The 15,476-nt window shown below is 36.0% G+C and overlaps 1 protein-coding gene across 1 annotated transcript in view; it reads right to left on the bottom strand.

Annotated features, from left to right (window-relative positions):
• The window catches only part of OPRM1 (opioid receptor mu 1), an 84,124-nt gene that overhangs the window by 36,182 nt on the left and 32,466 nt on the right, over positions 1 to 15,476 (bottom strand). The window contains exons 2-3 of the mRNA XM_049114203.1: positions 1,510 to 1,862; positions 264 to 784 (exon numbers count right to left, since the gene is read on the bottom strand). Coding sequence (XP_048970160.1) covers positions 264 to 784; positions 1,510 to 1,862 — 874 coding nt within the window. The remainder of the gene's footprint in view (positions 1 to 263; positions 785 to 1,509; positions 1,863 to 15,476) is intronic.

Below are 15,476 nucleotides of genomic sequence, written 5' to 3'. Positions count from 1 at the left end.
CTGTGAAGATACTGATTTTTAGCAGCTTGATGAATTTCTAGTTGGCATATCTCTCTATATAACTAAATATATACAAATTATATAATGAAGTATCTCTCTGTCACAATGACCATAATTTTGCTCCTCTCCTCCCTCAGTCCTCATGGTAGGAACCTCCATCCATTCGTTACGGATCCACTTCTAATGGATTAAAACTTTGGATTGGTACAAACTAATTTTTATGTCATCCCCAGTAGGTGTGCCCAATTCTAGAAGCTGCATACCTGATGGTTAGTCCTATCCACTGTATTGGCCGTGGAGGGGTGGTCTCTAGTGTTCTGACGGATTCGAGTGGAGTTTTGTTGCTCAATGGTGGAGGAGGTTGGGATACAGAACTCTCTGAAGCATCGTTTGAAGTTTTCATCCAGAAATGCATAAAGGACTGGGTTCAGGCAGCTGTTTGTGTAACCTAGAGCAATGCAGAAGTGCCAGGAAACAGTCTGGAATGTAGTTTCTGGGATTGTGATCAAGGCTTTAATGATGACGTAAATGTGAATGGGAGTCCAGCAGACAATGAACACAGCCACAACTACCAGCACCATCCTGGTGATTCTTCGCAGATTCCTGTCTTTTTCTTTGGAGCCAGAGAGCATACGGACGCTCTTGAGGCGTAAGATCATCAGTCCATAACACACTGTAATGATGAGGACAGGCATGATAAAGGCAAAGATGAAAACGCAGATTTTCAGCAGGTTTTCCCAGTACCAGGTTGGGTGAGAGAATGTGAGTGTACAATCTATGGAACCTAGAAAACAATAATTATAAGGAAGAATTAGCAACAGCATCTCATTATAGCTTTGACCAGAGCTAACTTAAACCCATTAAGGGAAGTCAACAATGGAAGGTTTAAAGAAATTGAGGGAGAAACTCAGCTCTCTGTTGATTTTTAGGGGGAGTTAGTTTTTAGATTTTTTTCCTTAATATCTCATTTTTTTTCCATTTTAATCACTTTAAGCTTTCATTCAGTCAATAATTGTAGAACTTTTCACTGTGAGCTAGATCCTCTGTGGAGTCTATGTTGACATAAAAATATAATTACAGTCCAAAGGCTAGAGGAGGTACAAGCTAATGGATATTTTCATTCCACTTTTTGATGGGTGGTTCATCATTCTGATATGAGGACTAGAAATATGTATTTGTCATATGGGCAGGCACTTGAAATTTTAAAACAAGTCTCCACCTAAGTTTTTTGGAATTTAAGTTCTAATTACTCTTGGAAGAGCTATATTCTTATTTTCCTATCATTTTGATGATGCAGAGAAATCAGGAAACACTAGATTATATTTTCTTTAACATGTTTAGTGGGCTTAAAATTTAGGGAAAAATTCCTACTACAAAAAATTCAAAGGCATTTTGCTAGAAAAAATCGCTCAAATTACAATCTAATATGTTGGACCACTCCATACTTGGCTCATGACTTTATCAGCATGTCAGTCTATAAGTCCATTATCCCTTATTCCTGCAACTTACCATGCCTGTACTTTGTTGTTGCCATAAACATTACAGGCAAACCAATGGCTGAAGAGAGGATCCAGTTGCAAACATTGACTATTTTGGCATTGCGGGGAGTACGGAAATCCAGAGCCTTGACGGGATGGCAGACTGCGATGTAGCGATCAACACTCATGGTACAGAGGGTAAAGATGCTGGTGAACATATTATAGTAATCTATGGAGATCACAATCTTGCAGAGGATGGTTCCAAATGGCCATGTTCCCATTAGGTAATTGACACTCTGGAAGGGCAGGGTACTGGTTGCTAAGGCATCTGCTAGAGCAAGGTTGAAAATGTAGATGTTGGTAGCAGTCTTCATTTTGGTGTATCTAGGAGATGAAGGAGGAGTGGTGGCAAAGTCAGAAGAAGACCAATGTGAAATATAGATCAGCTTCCAATAATAAAAGATATTGCAAGAGTTAGTGGAAGCACTTGAGATTAGATATGGAAGGACTCTTTTCTAATACTAGATTGGCTCCTTATAACCATGTTGCTATGAGCTAAGTACAGTTTCTCTACCTATCAGTCTTATAATCTATAAAATCGTTATAATAACAGCTGCCATACTGATTTATCACGTTTTAAAAAATGTGCCAGGCACTGTGATAGATGTAATAGACACAGAGAGCTCTCAGTCACATATCCAAGTCTTACTGATATTCATGAAATGACTATAAAATGAATAATAATTCATTTTAACTCTAAATATGTAAAGGAAAATTTTAGATATATATAGTTAAAAGTATGGAAAAGTGTAATCATACAAGAACGGGTTTGTATATATATATATCAATGTAATGGTGCAAGTGTGTTTATATGCACATGTAAACATATATCTGTATACACACACACAGATTATTATGGTGGCAGAAGGAAGAAATGAAGGGAATAGAAGGGGTAAGATAAGGGAAGAAGGAAAGTATCTCGGAATGGTAGATATGCAAGTTTAATCTTACATTGGTAAGAGTAGGTTTTTCTAGATAGGTAGACCACCTAAACAAAGTCATGAGTTGAAATGGCTCAATGCATGTGTTTTGGCTCTCCCAAAAGGTAAAATCCCACCAGAGAATGGCAACAAATCTGAAACGGTAGGAACACAGAGGCTGGTTCTTGGAGGGATTTGTATGCCGTGGCAAGATTGAACTTTATCCAATCCATGGCGAGGAAGCTAAGGCTGTTTGTTTTGTTTTTATTTTTTAATAGCTTTATTGAGGCATAATTGACATACAATAAATGGCATGTAATTAAAGTGTACAATTTGATAAGTTTTGACATATGTACACACTTGCGGAACAATCATCTTAATTAAGATCAGGAATTGGCAAACTGCAGCCTGCAGACCTGGTTGGGCTGCTGCCTATTTGGTTGGAACACACTCGCATTCACTTAATTACTTCTTATCTTTAGCTGTTTTGATGATGCAGTGGCAGAGTCAAGTAGTTGTGACAGAGACCATGTGGCCTTCAATGCCTAAAATATTTACTATCTTACCCTTTACAGCAAAAAATGACAACTCTTGATCAAGATAATGAACATACCCATCACCCCTAGAAGTTTCCTTGTGCAGGTCCTTAATCTTTCCATATTCTCTTCCCTGCCTTGACCCCTGATCTTGATCTGCTTTCTGTCATTTTAGGTTACTTTTCAGTTTCTAGAATTTTATGTAAATAGAATCATTCAGTGTGTACTCTTTTTTTGTCTAGCTTCTTACACTCTGCATAATTATTTTGAGATTCATCTACATCTTGTTGCATGTGTCAATAATGCATTCTTTTTTATTAGTAAGTATGGATATTATTATTACTGAGTATGGATATAGATATCATTGTGTGGATATGCTAAACTTGTTTATCTACTCATCTATTAATGGCAATTGAGTTGCAGCTAGTTTTTAGATACTGAAAATGAGCTGTTATGAACATTAATTATATCTTTGCATGAACATATGGTTTTCTTTCCCCTGTGTAAGTACCTAGGAGTGTTATGTTTTCAAAGCCACAGAAATTAGAATTTAGAAGAGAGAAGCAGGTATATTGACAACGCTAATAAATTATATATGATGTTGGAAGAATATCTTGCTAATGTATTGTCAAATTGTGAGAGGTATTTGACATTCCACATCTATTTGCCTTAATGTTAGGAATAGTACTCACTATCACTCTGGGAAATCACTCTTTTTCCACTCTTAGTCTGAAGGTTTTATATTGGGCTCTATTACTAGTTTAAGGCATCAACATGTAAAGTGATTGGGGCCTTGGTGAATGAATGTTCAGGGATGGTCTCATGTTTCAACCAGAGCCAATAAGATTTGGGGGGGACTTCTGGAGAAAGAATAAACTATTTTTAGATAATTAAACCTGAGAGAATGTAAGGTTCTTGGAAGGGTCTGTCTGAAAGTGGATCCAACACAGAGGGTGTGAATTTAAGAGAGCAAGAGAGGAACATCTACCTGAGCTTTGGACTTTTTGTTTACATGGTGCAATAAATTCTCTTTAAACTTTAGCATGTCTATATTTTTCAGTCACATGAAATTAAGAAGCTAACTCTTTTAGTCCAAGATGGCTGTTGGTTGGAGGAGGTAGTGTTATGGACTCATTTTTTTAGGGCCCTAAATCAGTGTTCAGGAAAGTTTGTTTGGTTTCAATAAGCACTGGGAAGCTGCAGTTTTTTTTAAATTTATTTATTTATGATAGTCACAGAGAGAGAGAGAGAGAGAGGCAGAGACACAGGCAGAGGGAGAAGCAGGCTCCATGCACCGGGAGCCCGATGTGGGATTCGATCCCGGGTCTCCAGGATCACTCCCTGGGCCAAAGGCAGGTGCCAAACCACTGCGCCACCCAGGGATCCCCGGAAGCTGCAGTTTTTTTTTTTTTTTGGAAGCTGCAGTTTTAATGGAGGATTCCATGAACCCTCTTAGGGTCAACAGGCTCGAATTGTTTATTTGAGCTCTAAAATTCTGATGCCCCATCTTGTCTGTTAAAATTGCAGATGTTGCATTAATGCCAGAAAGTCAGATCTGGGGCCTTTTGAATTGCTTTAGAAGTTTGAATCCTCTAAAAGATTTATAAAGGAAAAGGTAGAGAAAGTCATCAACTTGAGGAGGTAAAGCAATTTGATTTTAGTGAGGACTTTAAATGTGGCAAACATAAAAAGGTTAGTTTAGACAAGATCCTCCAAAGTCCAACAACAAACAAATAAAAACAAGATTAAAAGTATGACTTTAAAGATTTTAGAATAAGTGACTTGGATGCTCAAGAAGTTTAAAAATTTTTGATACTTACAAAAATAAATTTCTCCCACAAAGAAGGAAAAAAAAAAACCTCAACTGTGTTAGCTACACCACTGATAACAGATCTGTATGATATAAAAGCATGCCTAACTACATTAGTCACTTTCTCACCCAGCTAACCTTGCATTTCACATCTTATCTTTAAGAGTGTATTATGTTAAATAATTAGGTTCTTTACTGTCAGTTTTATGACTCATCATACCTTTAACCTTTTCTTCAGGCTCATCTTAGCACTAGGTATTTATTGATATATGTTTATTTCAGCTGAAAAATTTTCCTCCCCCGGGACGAGATGTTTGTGAAACAAAATTAGGCTAGGGTCCTACATCACAAGAGGAAAAGTGAATATCTACAGAAGCTGTTTCAATTGGCATTTTACAGGAATAAAGCTGTTTGAATTTTCTCAATTTATCCAAAGAGCCTTTCTCTAAAGATAGCCGATGTTCTTACCCCAATTACTCACACTTTGAGTCACAGCAACATACAAAAGAGGGCTTAGCAATTTCCTAAATATATGTCAGACAATTATACAAGACCAAAGGTTTGAGAATTCTAGTTGCCTCTAGCATATCTCTAAAGGCTTTAATCTAAAGGGACAGTCTGATCAGAAAAGGGATCATACAGTCCAACAAACACGGGCTTTTCATTCTGTTCTGTTCTGATGCAGTGGTATGAATGCTGCCCCAGAAAAGTTACATGAACAATCAGAGTCACACTGTAAATCATAGAAGAATATAAACCAGTGTTAGCAAACATGCTGAAGAGGTGAGCTAAAGGAAGGACCATCCTTGCTTGTTCAGTTTACCTGAGTGGATCTGAGTAGAGCCCCTGGATATTAACACTGTACAAGCCTGTTTCAAAACATCCTTTGTGCCTATTCCTTCTTACTGTGCCATCAATGAATTTGGTGACAAAATGGACAAAGTGACATAGGAGGGATACATGGCATCTCCTTGGAGTGTCTCTCCTGAACTCCCAGGGTCTTTCTGACCTTGACTGGTTTCATCATGCCCACTGAATTGGGGCATTTCCTCTAGGCAGAGGCTCAAGCTATTTTTTTCTTTTTAATTATCTCCATTGAAATTTTCCTAGTATGTATTTTTTAAAGTCTGTTCTATGTGGTTGAGTAGCTTATTTGCTATATAAATCCAAATATATAACTATACAATAATTATTTTTGAAAAATTATATTCTCAGGACCTTCAGGGTTTGACCCATTTATGGAGCTTCTAGATGCTGTGTTGGGGGAAGAGGCAGTATGAATTCCATTTCATTAGCATCTCAAATATTCTCCTGGATTTCATATACACTTTTTGTTTATAAATGCCCTTCCTTTCTTTGTGTTTATGAAAGAATTCCTATTTATTTTCAGACCCATTCTTGATGTCATTTTTGCAATTACTACTAGTTGCCAAAACATCATTGATTTTGACCAACTTATGTTAAATGAAGCCACACTGAATCAATTACTTGTGTGTACCCAATGGGCTTTGCAAACCTTTTGTTGTTATTGTTTAATTTGAGTTAATTTTTGAATTGTGATGGCCTTGTCTCTGGCCAGAAAAAAAATGACCAAGGAAGCTTGAAAAGAGGAAGAACATATTCTAGAATCCAGTTTGTCAGTTTCGTACCATGTCAAGCCCTTCACATTGCTCTGCTAGAAATTCACAGCAGAGCCAATTGGGATGTGCAGAAGACTTTCACCTCTTTTTGAACTAATTTTCTGCTCTCTTTGTTTTTACCAAACGGATTTTTTTTCTCCCTTTTTTCCTGTTTGCTAATCCCAGTGAAGTAGAAATATACCTAATCTAGTAAGGATTCAATGAACCCTTTCTAGCACTTTTCTTGTAAAGATACTTTTCTTCCATCTGCTCTGACTTTTATGTCTACTCACCCTCATATAAAAAATTCACACTTTTAATAGAGAAAATAAGTTATTAATTAATGAGCAAAGTGGTCATATGACTATCTACTTAAATTTCTCATTGTCCATTTCATTCTGATATTTCAGGCAAGCGTGTGTGTGTTTGTGTGTGTGTGTGTGTGTATGTGTGAAAGAGAGAGAGAGAGAGAGAGAGATTTGAGATCTAAAACAAGAACCAAAGTCAAAGTCCGTGATGATACTCTCATTGAGTATTAACATAGAAAGAGACCACATACTAACTTGTTATTTTCTGTTACGTTCTCTATTAATGGAAGTGGGAACAGGGGATTACTCACTTTGCTATCTAGAATGTTTTAAAATATTTCACTTACAATTATTTCAAAGTAGTTTTATGTGTTTGATGACCAAATTTCTAATAGCTTATACTTATAAAAGGACAGAATAATAAACCTCAGACCTCTGAGTCTTGTGGACAAGAAAGTCACTATTGCCTACCAGTTTGGCTCAAAAAAGAAGCACAGAGAAAGGCTTATAGGAAATTAAACAAAGAGGAAACTTCCTTCCAGGGGTTAATTGGCTTTTTCGGTCTCTGTGTCACCAGAATGTGATGACCATCAGGGACTTTTCGGTTGAGTGTTACTCTCTCTTTATTCACACCCGCTTCATTTTTTGTTCTCTCTTTTTATTCTTAGTTTCATTCTCCTCCCATTAATGATAATTCGTGAGAAAAATATCTTTCACACAGAGCAAGGGAAAAATCTGCTTTTTTGAAGTAGATTGAACTGATGGACCTTTTAGATAGAAAATGTGAAATGAATAAGTGATTATATTTTTGCATTTGTGGCTCGGAAAAATCAAAGTAAAATCTGTGTTTCCTCTTAATCAGTGTAGAATCTTAATGACATTAAAAATGAATACATTTCTATCATATCTTTACTGCTGATCTCATCATTTCATTCTCTATTGGTTTCTTCTTTGCCTATTTTCATCTTTATTTCTCTTATTTTATTGTATGCATTTTTGTAAGATTCTTGAAGTTCTCCTTATGGAAATGGAACTGAAGTGGAGGATGGAGTGAATACATGGCTACCTGTCAATGCACTACTCCTCTGGTCAGAGGAAAAAAGTGAGATACTTCCATTATGGCCAAGAGATTTTGCTTAACCATTTTTTGGGGGGGGGGGCGAGAGGGGGGTATGCTTTTTTGGAAGTGCTTATTTCCTGCTTTATTTTGTTTCTGAAAATTTTACTTTGGGACATAAATAGCATTTATTTCATCAGAAATTTATATAAAATTATGTCTTGCCTACTTGATGCTAAATTCTGTGATAAATAATGTTTATATATCATAGAAAATATTACTATGCTAAATCCACTGATATATTTAACCAGTATAACCGGTTGAAATATTCTTGTCTGTAGCTTTAGATTTTTGTTTGCAGGAAAATCTCATCTCAGACCACTGACTTCAGAAACAGCATGAGAACATCTACCTCAGAGCTAGAGCTTTTTGGTTCATAGATAACAATTCTTTGCTTTTATTTTAAAGAACTAGTTTTTAGAACTTAGAAATATCTTAGATTTCAAATTTGGAAGGTCTAAGAGAAAAAGAAATGTCTTCTATTTTAGAATCTGAAAGTTTTGTACATAAAAAAAATCAAGTACATTACTACCAATTTCAAATAATGCTATATCCCTAGGTATTTATTTAAAAATGAAGGAACAAAAGAGAAGAACACAACTTCAATATATGACAAAACAATTCTACCAATACCAGTATTAGAAAATTACTTTCTGAAGCTCAAACATATGCTATAGATTATACATTTTTAGAAGGCATAGTCTGCCTGTAAAATTATTACCTATTATACTTAATACAACAAAGACTTCATTTATACTTTTGATGATGATGTGCATATAATTGCTCACTATAACTAAAATATGAAAGATAACACAAATGGAAAAATTAAAAGAAATAAAAAAGAAGATTTATCCATTCAGCACAGAACTTAGCACAAGATAGGCACCAGTAAATGCTTGTTGAATGGAATTAAATATAGGAAGAAGGATGTGGGTTATTTTATTTTAATATAGTAAGATAGCCAAACTTTTTTTTTTTTTTAGAGAACCAACAGTTTTTAAAGTAAAAGTGAAGAGAGAATATTCTTTTTTTCCTGTCAGTTCATTGTCAAATTACAAAAAAACAGTTAAAAATAGATCTGCTCTACGACTCAGCAATTGCACTGCTGGGGATTTACCCCAAAGATACAGATGCAATGAAACGCCGGGACACCTGCACCCCGATGTTTATAGCAGCAATGTCCACAATAGCCAAACTGTGAAAGGAGCCTCGGTGTCCATCGAAAGATGAATGGATAAAGAAGATGTGGTTTATGTATACAATGCAATATTCCTCACCATTAGAAATGACAAATACCCACCATTTGCTTCGACGTGGATGGAACTGGAGGGTATTATGCTGAGTGAAGTAAGTCAATCGGAGAAGGACAAACATTGTATGTTCTCATTCATATTGGTGAAAGGGAATAGAAGGGAAGGGAGAAGAAATGGGTAGGAAATATCAGAAAGGGAGACAGAACATAAAGACTCCTAACTCTGGGAAATGAACTAGGGGTGGTGGAAGGGGAGGAGGGCGGGGGGTGGGGGTGAGTGGGTGACGGGCACTGAGGGGGGCACTTGATGGGATGAGCACTGGTGTTATTCTGTATGTTGGCAAATTGAACACAAATAAAAATTAATTTATTATTAAAAAAAAATGAAAAGAACTTTGGCCAAAAAGGTCATGTAATGATAAGTAGGTACTGATAGGGGCTTTCCAAACCAGTTTATCTGATCACCTTGTTTTATGGTAGAAGAGTCCAAAGCATGGAGAGATGTACAAATGTGTGGGATTTTTTCCCCCTATTTCCTTAGGCTTCACCTAAAGGTACAATGTGTCTTCTGTACTATAATGTGGGCTATGTACATTTCTGGGAGTGCATTGCTGATAACATTGTAGAGTAATATTTGGCTCACTAGCTAAAACATTGGCTCACTAGCAATTAGCATTGCCCCAGTAATATTTGGCTCACTAGCTAAAACATGGTAGGCATGCAAAGCTTTTTAATCTTCTCAATATGATTATGCTGGGAACATCTTGGAAATCTTGAGACATTTTCTTATTATATTGAATGTTATAATAGAATCATAGTTTTTAAAGAAGAGCTGAGTTCATATCTTTTGCTTTATTTTCTCACAATCCTCTATCAATTCTATGTAGTTGACACACAACCTCTCTCTCAAGTTCCATCGCTACCTTTCCAGCTCTCTTTTGAACATCTGCACTTGCTATTGGCTTCTCAAATGCAATATTTCCCAAATGTAGTGAGAGTGACTTACACAATTACCAACTGCAAGATAATCAGTAACATCACTTAAAAAGATGTAACAAATGGTGAATTGAGATAATTAGGAAGAAGGATCAACAGATTTAATTACTTTCAAGAAATAGGAAATAAAGGAGGAAGGGCATAATATGGGTCCCAAATTCTAGTATTGAAGAATAGACAGGTGGTAATACCATTATCTAACAGGGAAGGAAGAGAGGAAAAGCAAATTTGGTATTGATAGTTTGATTTTGAGCCTGTTATGTTGTAGGACAAAGGAAGAATGATTATATTTGAATTTCAGCTGGAGCAATTCATTTATAAATCATCAGCCTCTGGATGATAATTCTGATCATGTAAGAGGATGAGATCTTATGGTAAGATCCAAAATGTGAACAGTGTTAAGGCAGAGAAGGACAATGTTTCAGAAAAGGATAGAGAAAGAAGGAGATAAAGGAAAAGGAGAGAGAGAGAGAAAGAATATGAATGTGTTACAGGGGATGCATCAGAATGAGTGGGAAGGAAATGAGCTTTGAAATGTCAGAGCTAGAATGTGGGCACAAGTCTTTTAATCACCAGACATACTTTTTTTGTAAGGGGGGTTTGACTTTTATAAATATTCAATCTAAATATTTCTTTCCTATTATGACTATATTTAATTGTAAAGTACAAAATACAATTATTCAGGGATAATAAAACTCTTGAGGACAATTGTTTGAAATAGAATTTATCAGAATTCTTGCTTTTGAAAGCATGAATTTGTAGCAGTCCTACAGCCATTAGTATGTCTATATGTGAAATTGCTTATTTTAGGCATCCTAACATATTAACTCATATATTACTTATTTGATAAATGTTTTTCTGATAAATCTTATAGGTCACATAAGAAATTTGATAGATATTTCCCCAAATTTGACAATTTGAAAATTTATACAATTCCACTATCAATCTGTAAAGGAAAGAAATCTTTCTAAAGAATCAATAAAAATAAATTTTGATCAACTGTGCTAGAGGAAAATTAAAATAATTTTCTTTTTTCCGTAGAAAATGATAATACAAAGTTGTATAAAATGATGAAGCATTTAAAAACTATACAGCCTAAAATTTAGGAAAGTATTACAGAAGCATGGCAGGGGGATAACTAATAAAAATATTATTATTATGGATTTTGTGATGTTTGTGGTATTTATCAGCTTAAAAATTTTTTAAAAGATTTTATTTATTTATTCATGAAAGACACACAGAGAGAAAGGCAAAGACATAGGCAGAGGGAGAAGCAGGCTCCAGGCAAGGAGACTGATGTGGAACTCGATCCTGAGACCACGGGATCACACCCTGAGCCAGGGGCGGGTGCTCAACCACTGAGCCACCCAGGCGTCCCTAAAAAAAATTGTATTTTCATTGATTTTTCAACATAATTATTTGTTTTAATTTATTTTCTTTTTCTTTTTTTTAATTCGTGATAGAGACAAAGAGAGAGGCAGAGACATAGGCAGAGGGAGAAGGAGGCTCCCTGTGGGGGGCCCAATGCAGGACTCATCCCAGAACCTCGGGATCACGCCCTGAGCCAAAGGCAAACGCTAAACCACTAAGCCACCCAGGTATCCCTTTGTTTTAATTTCTAATTAATTTAAATTTAATTCAATATAATTAATTTGAATTTGAAATTCCAAAGTATATGAGCTTTGAGCCCTACCTCACATATTTTGAGCCTCTCCCTGCCTACTTCTCAGCTCCCACACACAGGGCACTTCCTGAGATTCAATCCGTGATATCTCTGGTTTCTGCCCTGGGCTTTCTGCCACACAAGTTAACTAGAGGGCTCACTTACTGCATGTGGCAGGGGTGCCTCTGGATGGCACAAGTATTCTCAATTCCAATAATCTCCTACATCCTATTTTTGGATTTCCTCCCTATAATGCAAGACTATCTCAGTTCTTCTCTCTGCCTTGCCCATTTTATTCCACCATCACTACCCAGTTGTACCATGAGATGTTCTGTGAGGCACCTTGTTCCAGAATTCCAGCCAGTTATGAAGTCAAATCTTTTACTGTTTTATATTCACAGATTTGTGATTTATATTCCCATAATGAGTTGGTCCCTGGAGTAAGATAGTGAGGTGGGCAAGTGATAAGGGTAGGGCCCCAAATAAAGAGTTGACCTTTCTGTTCTCTTTTTCCTAACTTTCAGATGGACTTCCTCCAGTCCAGAAAGTTTTCTCTCCTCTCAGTGTGTCAGGAAAATCACAATTTTTGCTACCTTTCTGTCCTAATCTATGGTTTATTATATAAACTCTATTCTCCCAGTTCTTTAGGCTGAGCTTTCTATAATCAGAGTGATTGATTGAACTTTTAGAGTTCATTCAAAACATTTTCCCTTTTTGTCTACCTTATGTTGCATTTTAAAGCTAAGGCTTTCAAAACTGTATAATGGAACTTACAGTCAAGAGCTTAACTTTCTCCATCTTCCCTGGGTTCTTTCATAGCCTCCTCTTCTCTGGGAAAATAAAGTTCAGCCCCATAGTTTGGTTTTAAATATTAAAAAGGAATTATTGAAAAGGAATAGATAGCATTTTAGTTTATTGTTTTGCCAAATACCTGTTAGATATCTGGTGAAAAAATTAAATAGATAGTTGGAGTACGGAGTCTAGAAGAGAAGACACACTGAAAGTGTGAATTTGGGAGAAGTTAACATTTGTGTAGTATATAAGCCTGGGGCCATGGAAGACCACTTGAGAAGAAAGTCTGTATAAGGAAGAGAAAAGGGCTCAGGTTAAAGCCCTGATAAAGATGGAGAAGTAAGGAATAGCCAGGATTTAAAGAGGAAACCCAGAGTGGGGTTAAAGAGACCAAGAAAGGAATGAATGTCATGAAGTCTGTAGTAGTCAAATTCATCAAATGCTGCAGAGTTTAAATAAAATGAGGACAGAGATATTATGTTTGTTGGCTTTAGCAAAATGCACATTATTAATGGTCTGGACAAGTGCAGTGGAGTGGTGGGGCTGGAAGATATGTAGATAAGAGTTTAAAAAGCAAATGGGAAGAAATTGAGAAGAGGATGTAAGAATACTTTGGCGATGTTGTGCTGTACAGAACAGACGGAGTGTGAGTTCAAGAAAGGATTTTTAGAAAACTTGATCTGATATATCAGAGAATGTGTGTGTGTGTGTGTGTGCTATGGAATCATGTCTTAATGAAATTTCATGTATCGGGGGAAAAAGGGGATACTAGTGCAGGCAATGTCTTTGAGAAACTGAAAGGAGATAGGAATCATAGCACACATGAGTGGTTGGTCCCTTCTTGATTATTACTAGCAGCAAGAAGAAATGTAGGAGGACAGATACAAAAAGGCTTGCAGACTCATTGAAGACTTTTTTTGCTTGCTCATATTTTTCCAGTAAAATCCTTCTCTTGACCTCATTTTCTATTTTGTAGTTTCCATTTGTGTTTTTTTATTTCACTAAGCTTCTAGAAAAAAAGAATTCATGTTCACTGTCTTCAATTCTACTGTGTAGGCACACAATAAATATTTGTTAAATGAATAAATGAAGTAAAAGTCTGGGGCATCAATGAACAAAGGTGGGAGCAAGGAAGGTGGGAGATCTGGCAGAGAGGAGAGTAGGAAAGTAAATTCAGCAAAGAAACATTTGTTTGGCAGTGGTGGGCACCCACCTGAGATTTGTAGTTTGCAAAACAAGTGGTTAGAATGACAGATGGGAAGGCTCAGTTTTAAGGCAGCACCAGATTCAGGGTCTGAATTAAGAGTATAGTCTGAAGGGACTAAGAGTCCTTAAAGGGGAAGATTTTGGAGTTGTTGATGAATAGTTGTAGGGTGTGACTATGGAAAATGAGACTAAAATCAGCCTAGAATAAAATATCACCAGTAATCCCAATTTAAACACCATCCTTCACAATGCCTCTTGCCCTTCTCATGGTGTGATCTAGACTCTTCTCATAATGACTACTGTTGCAGTGTGGCTTCTACTACTACTATGCACTCTTCTTGTCCTTACTCTTTCTGTTGTTTTTCTGCTTTCTTCTCTTCCCCTTCGTCCTCTTTCTTCTTTTTCCTGCTTCTCCTTCTCCAGTTAATATGGTTTGCATGCAGTTGTGCATTTGTGCTATCTTCTGTAGCACGTTACCCTTTAAAACAGATATTGTGTCAAACTTGTCTTTTGTTCTCTTCAATCTTTAAATTAATTCAAATTTCTTTATGATAACACAAATTATACACAAGTTCCAGATAAAACTAAAGACCTCTTTAGGTCTCAACTCCAATATCAAAAGGCTGTCTTTTCCCCAAGCACTCTTATGGCTTTGGTCTATTATAAGCTTTTACAATAATTATATGCATAGACAGGTACCCTGAGAAAATGTGCAATGCTGCATTATTTTCTTAATTCAAGAAGTACCATGCTGTCTGTACCATCTTTGAATTTCTGTAGTTTTTCAGTCAGCAATATTATTTTGAGGTCTCTCCATTTTAATACCTGAGACCTAATTCATTCTTTTAAACTGTTTCTAGCAGTATTTCATATGAAAACGCTTCTTTTTACATATCCTTTTAGCTGATTGGCATTTGTATTGTTAACTTCTTCGATATTATTAATAAGACTGTATGGATATTCTGTGTTTTAGCCCCTTATGCCCATGTGCAAATCTGCCTCTGGGCTTGTATGCTGGGTCATGGACAATGCACGTTTTCTGTTGAGAGAGTGCCTCCCTAATCATGTGGCAAAGGGGCTGTGCTACCACTTGTAGCATGAGACAGTCTCTTCCCATATTTGGAGTTAAAAAACTTCAAAATATGTATCAGTCTTATGAATGACATATACTATATCATTATAATTTTAGTTAACACTTTACTGATTACTTTAGAGGTTGAAAATCATTTCATATATTTCACGATGAATTGTATTGCCTATTCCATTAACATGTTTTCATTTTTGCACATTTTTGTTGGGTTATCTCTTTCTTATTGATTTCCAAGAGGTTAAAAATATATGTTGCAAATATTTCCTCTCAGACTGCTACTCTTTATGTTATTTGTGGGGTTTTGGTCCCTTAGATGTATCAAATTTTAACTTCCTTTAGTGTGTGTGTGTGTGTGTGTGTGCACATTTTTCACAAAGGCCTCTTTCATTCTATTTCAGAGACTACTAAAAATTGTCTATAAAATTTCCTTTCAATAATTAAAAATTTTTTGAATGCATTTTTAGCTTAAAAATATATATGCCTAATGTAAACATAAAATAGTACAGGAAAGTACAAAGAATAAAATAAAACTAAAACTCTAGCCCCTGGAGAGAGGAAATTTGGCTACTGTATCATACATGAGAATAATACTGGCCACATGCCTGTTATTGCACCAAAAAATTTACAAA

Source organism: Canis lupus, chromosome 1 (assembly GCF_003254725.2).
Source record: "Canis lupus dingo isolate Sandy chromosome 1, ASM325472v2, whole genome shotgun sequence".
NCBI classification, from domain to species: Eukaryota; Metazoa; Chordata; class Mammalia; order Carnivora; family Canidae; genus Canis; species Canis lupus.
The sequence above is the reverse complement of the archived record's forward strand: the minus strand, read 5'-3'. Positions and strand labels throughout refer to the sequence as shown.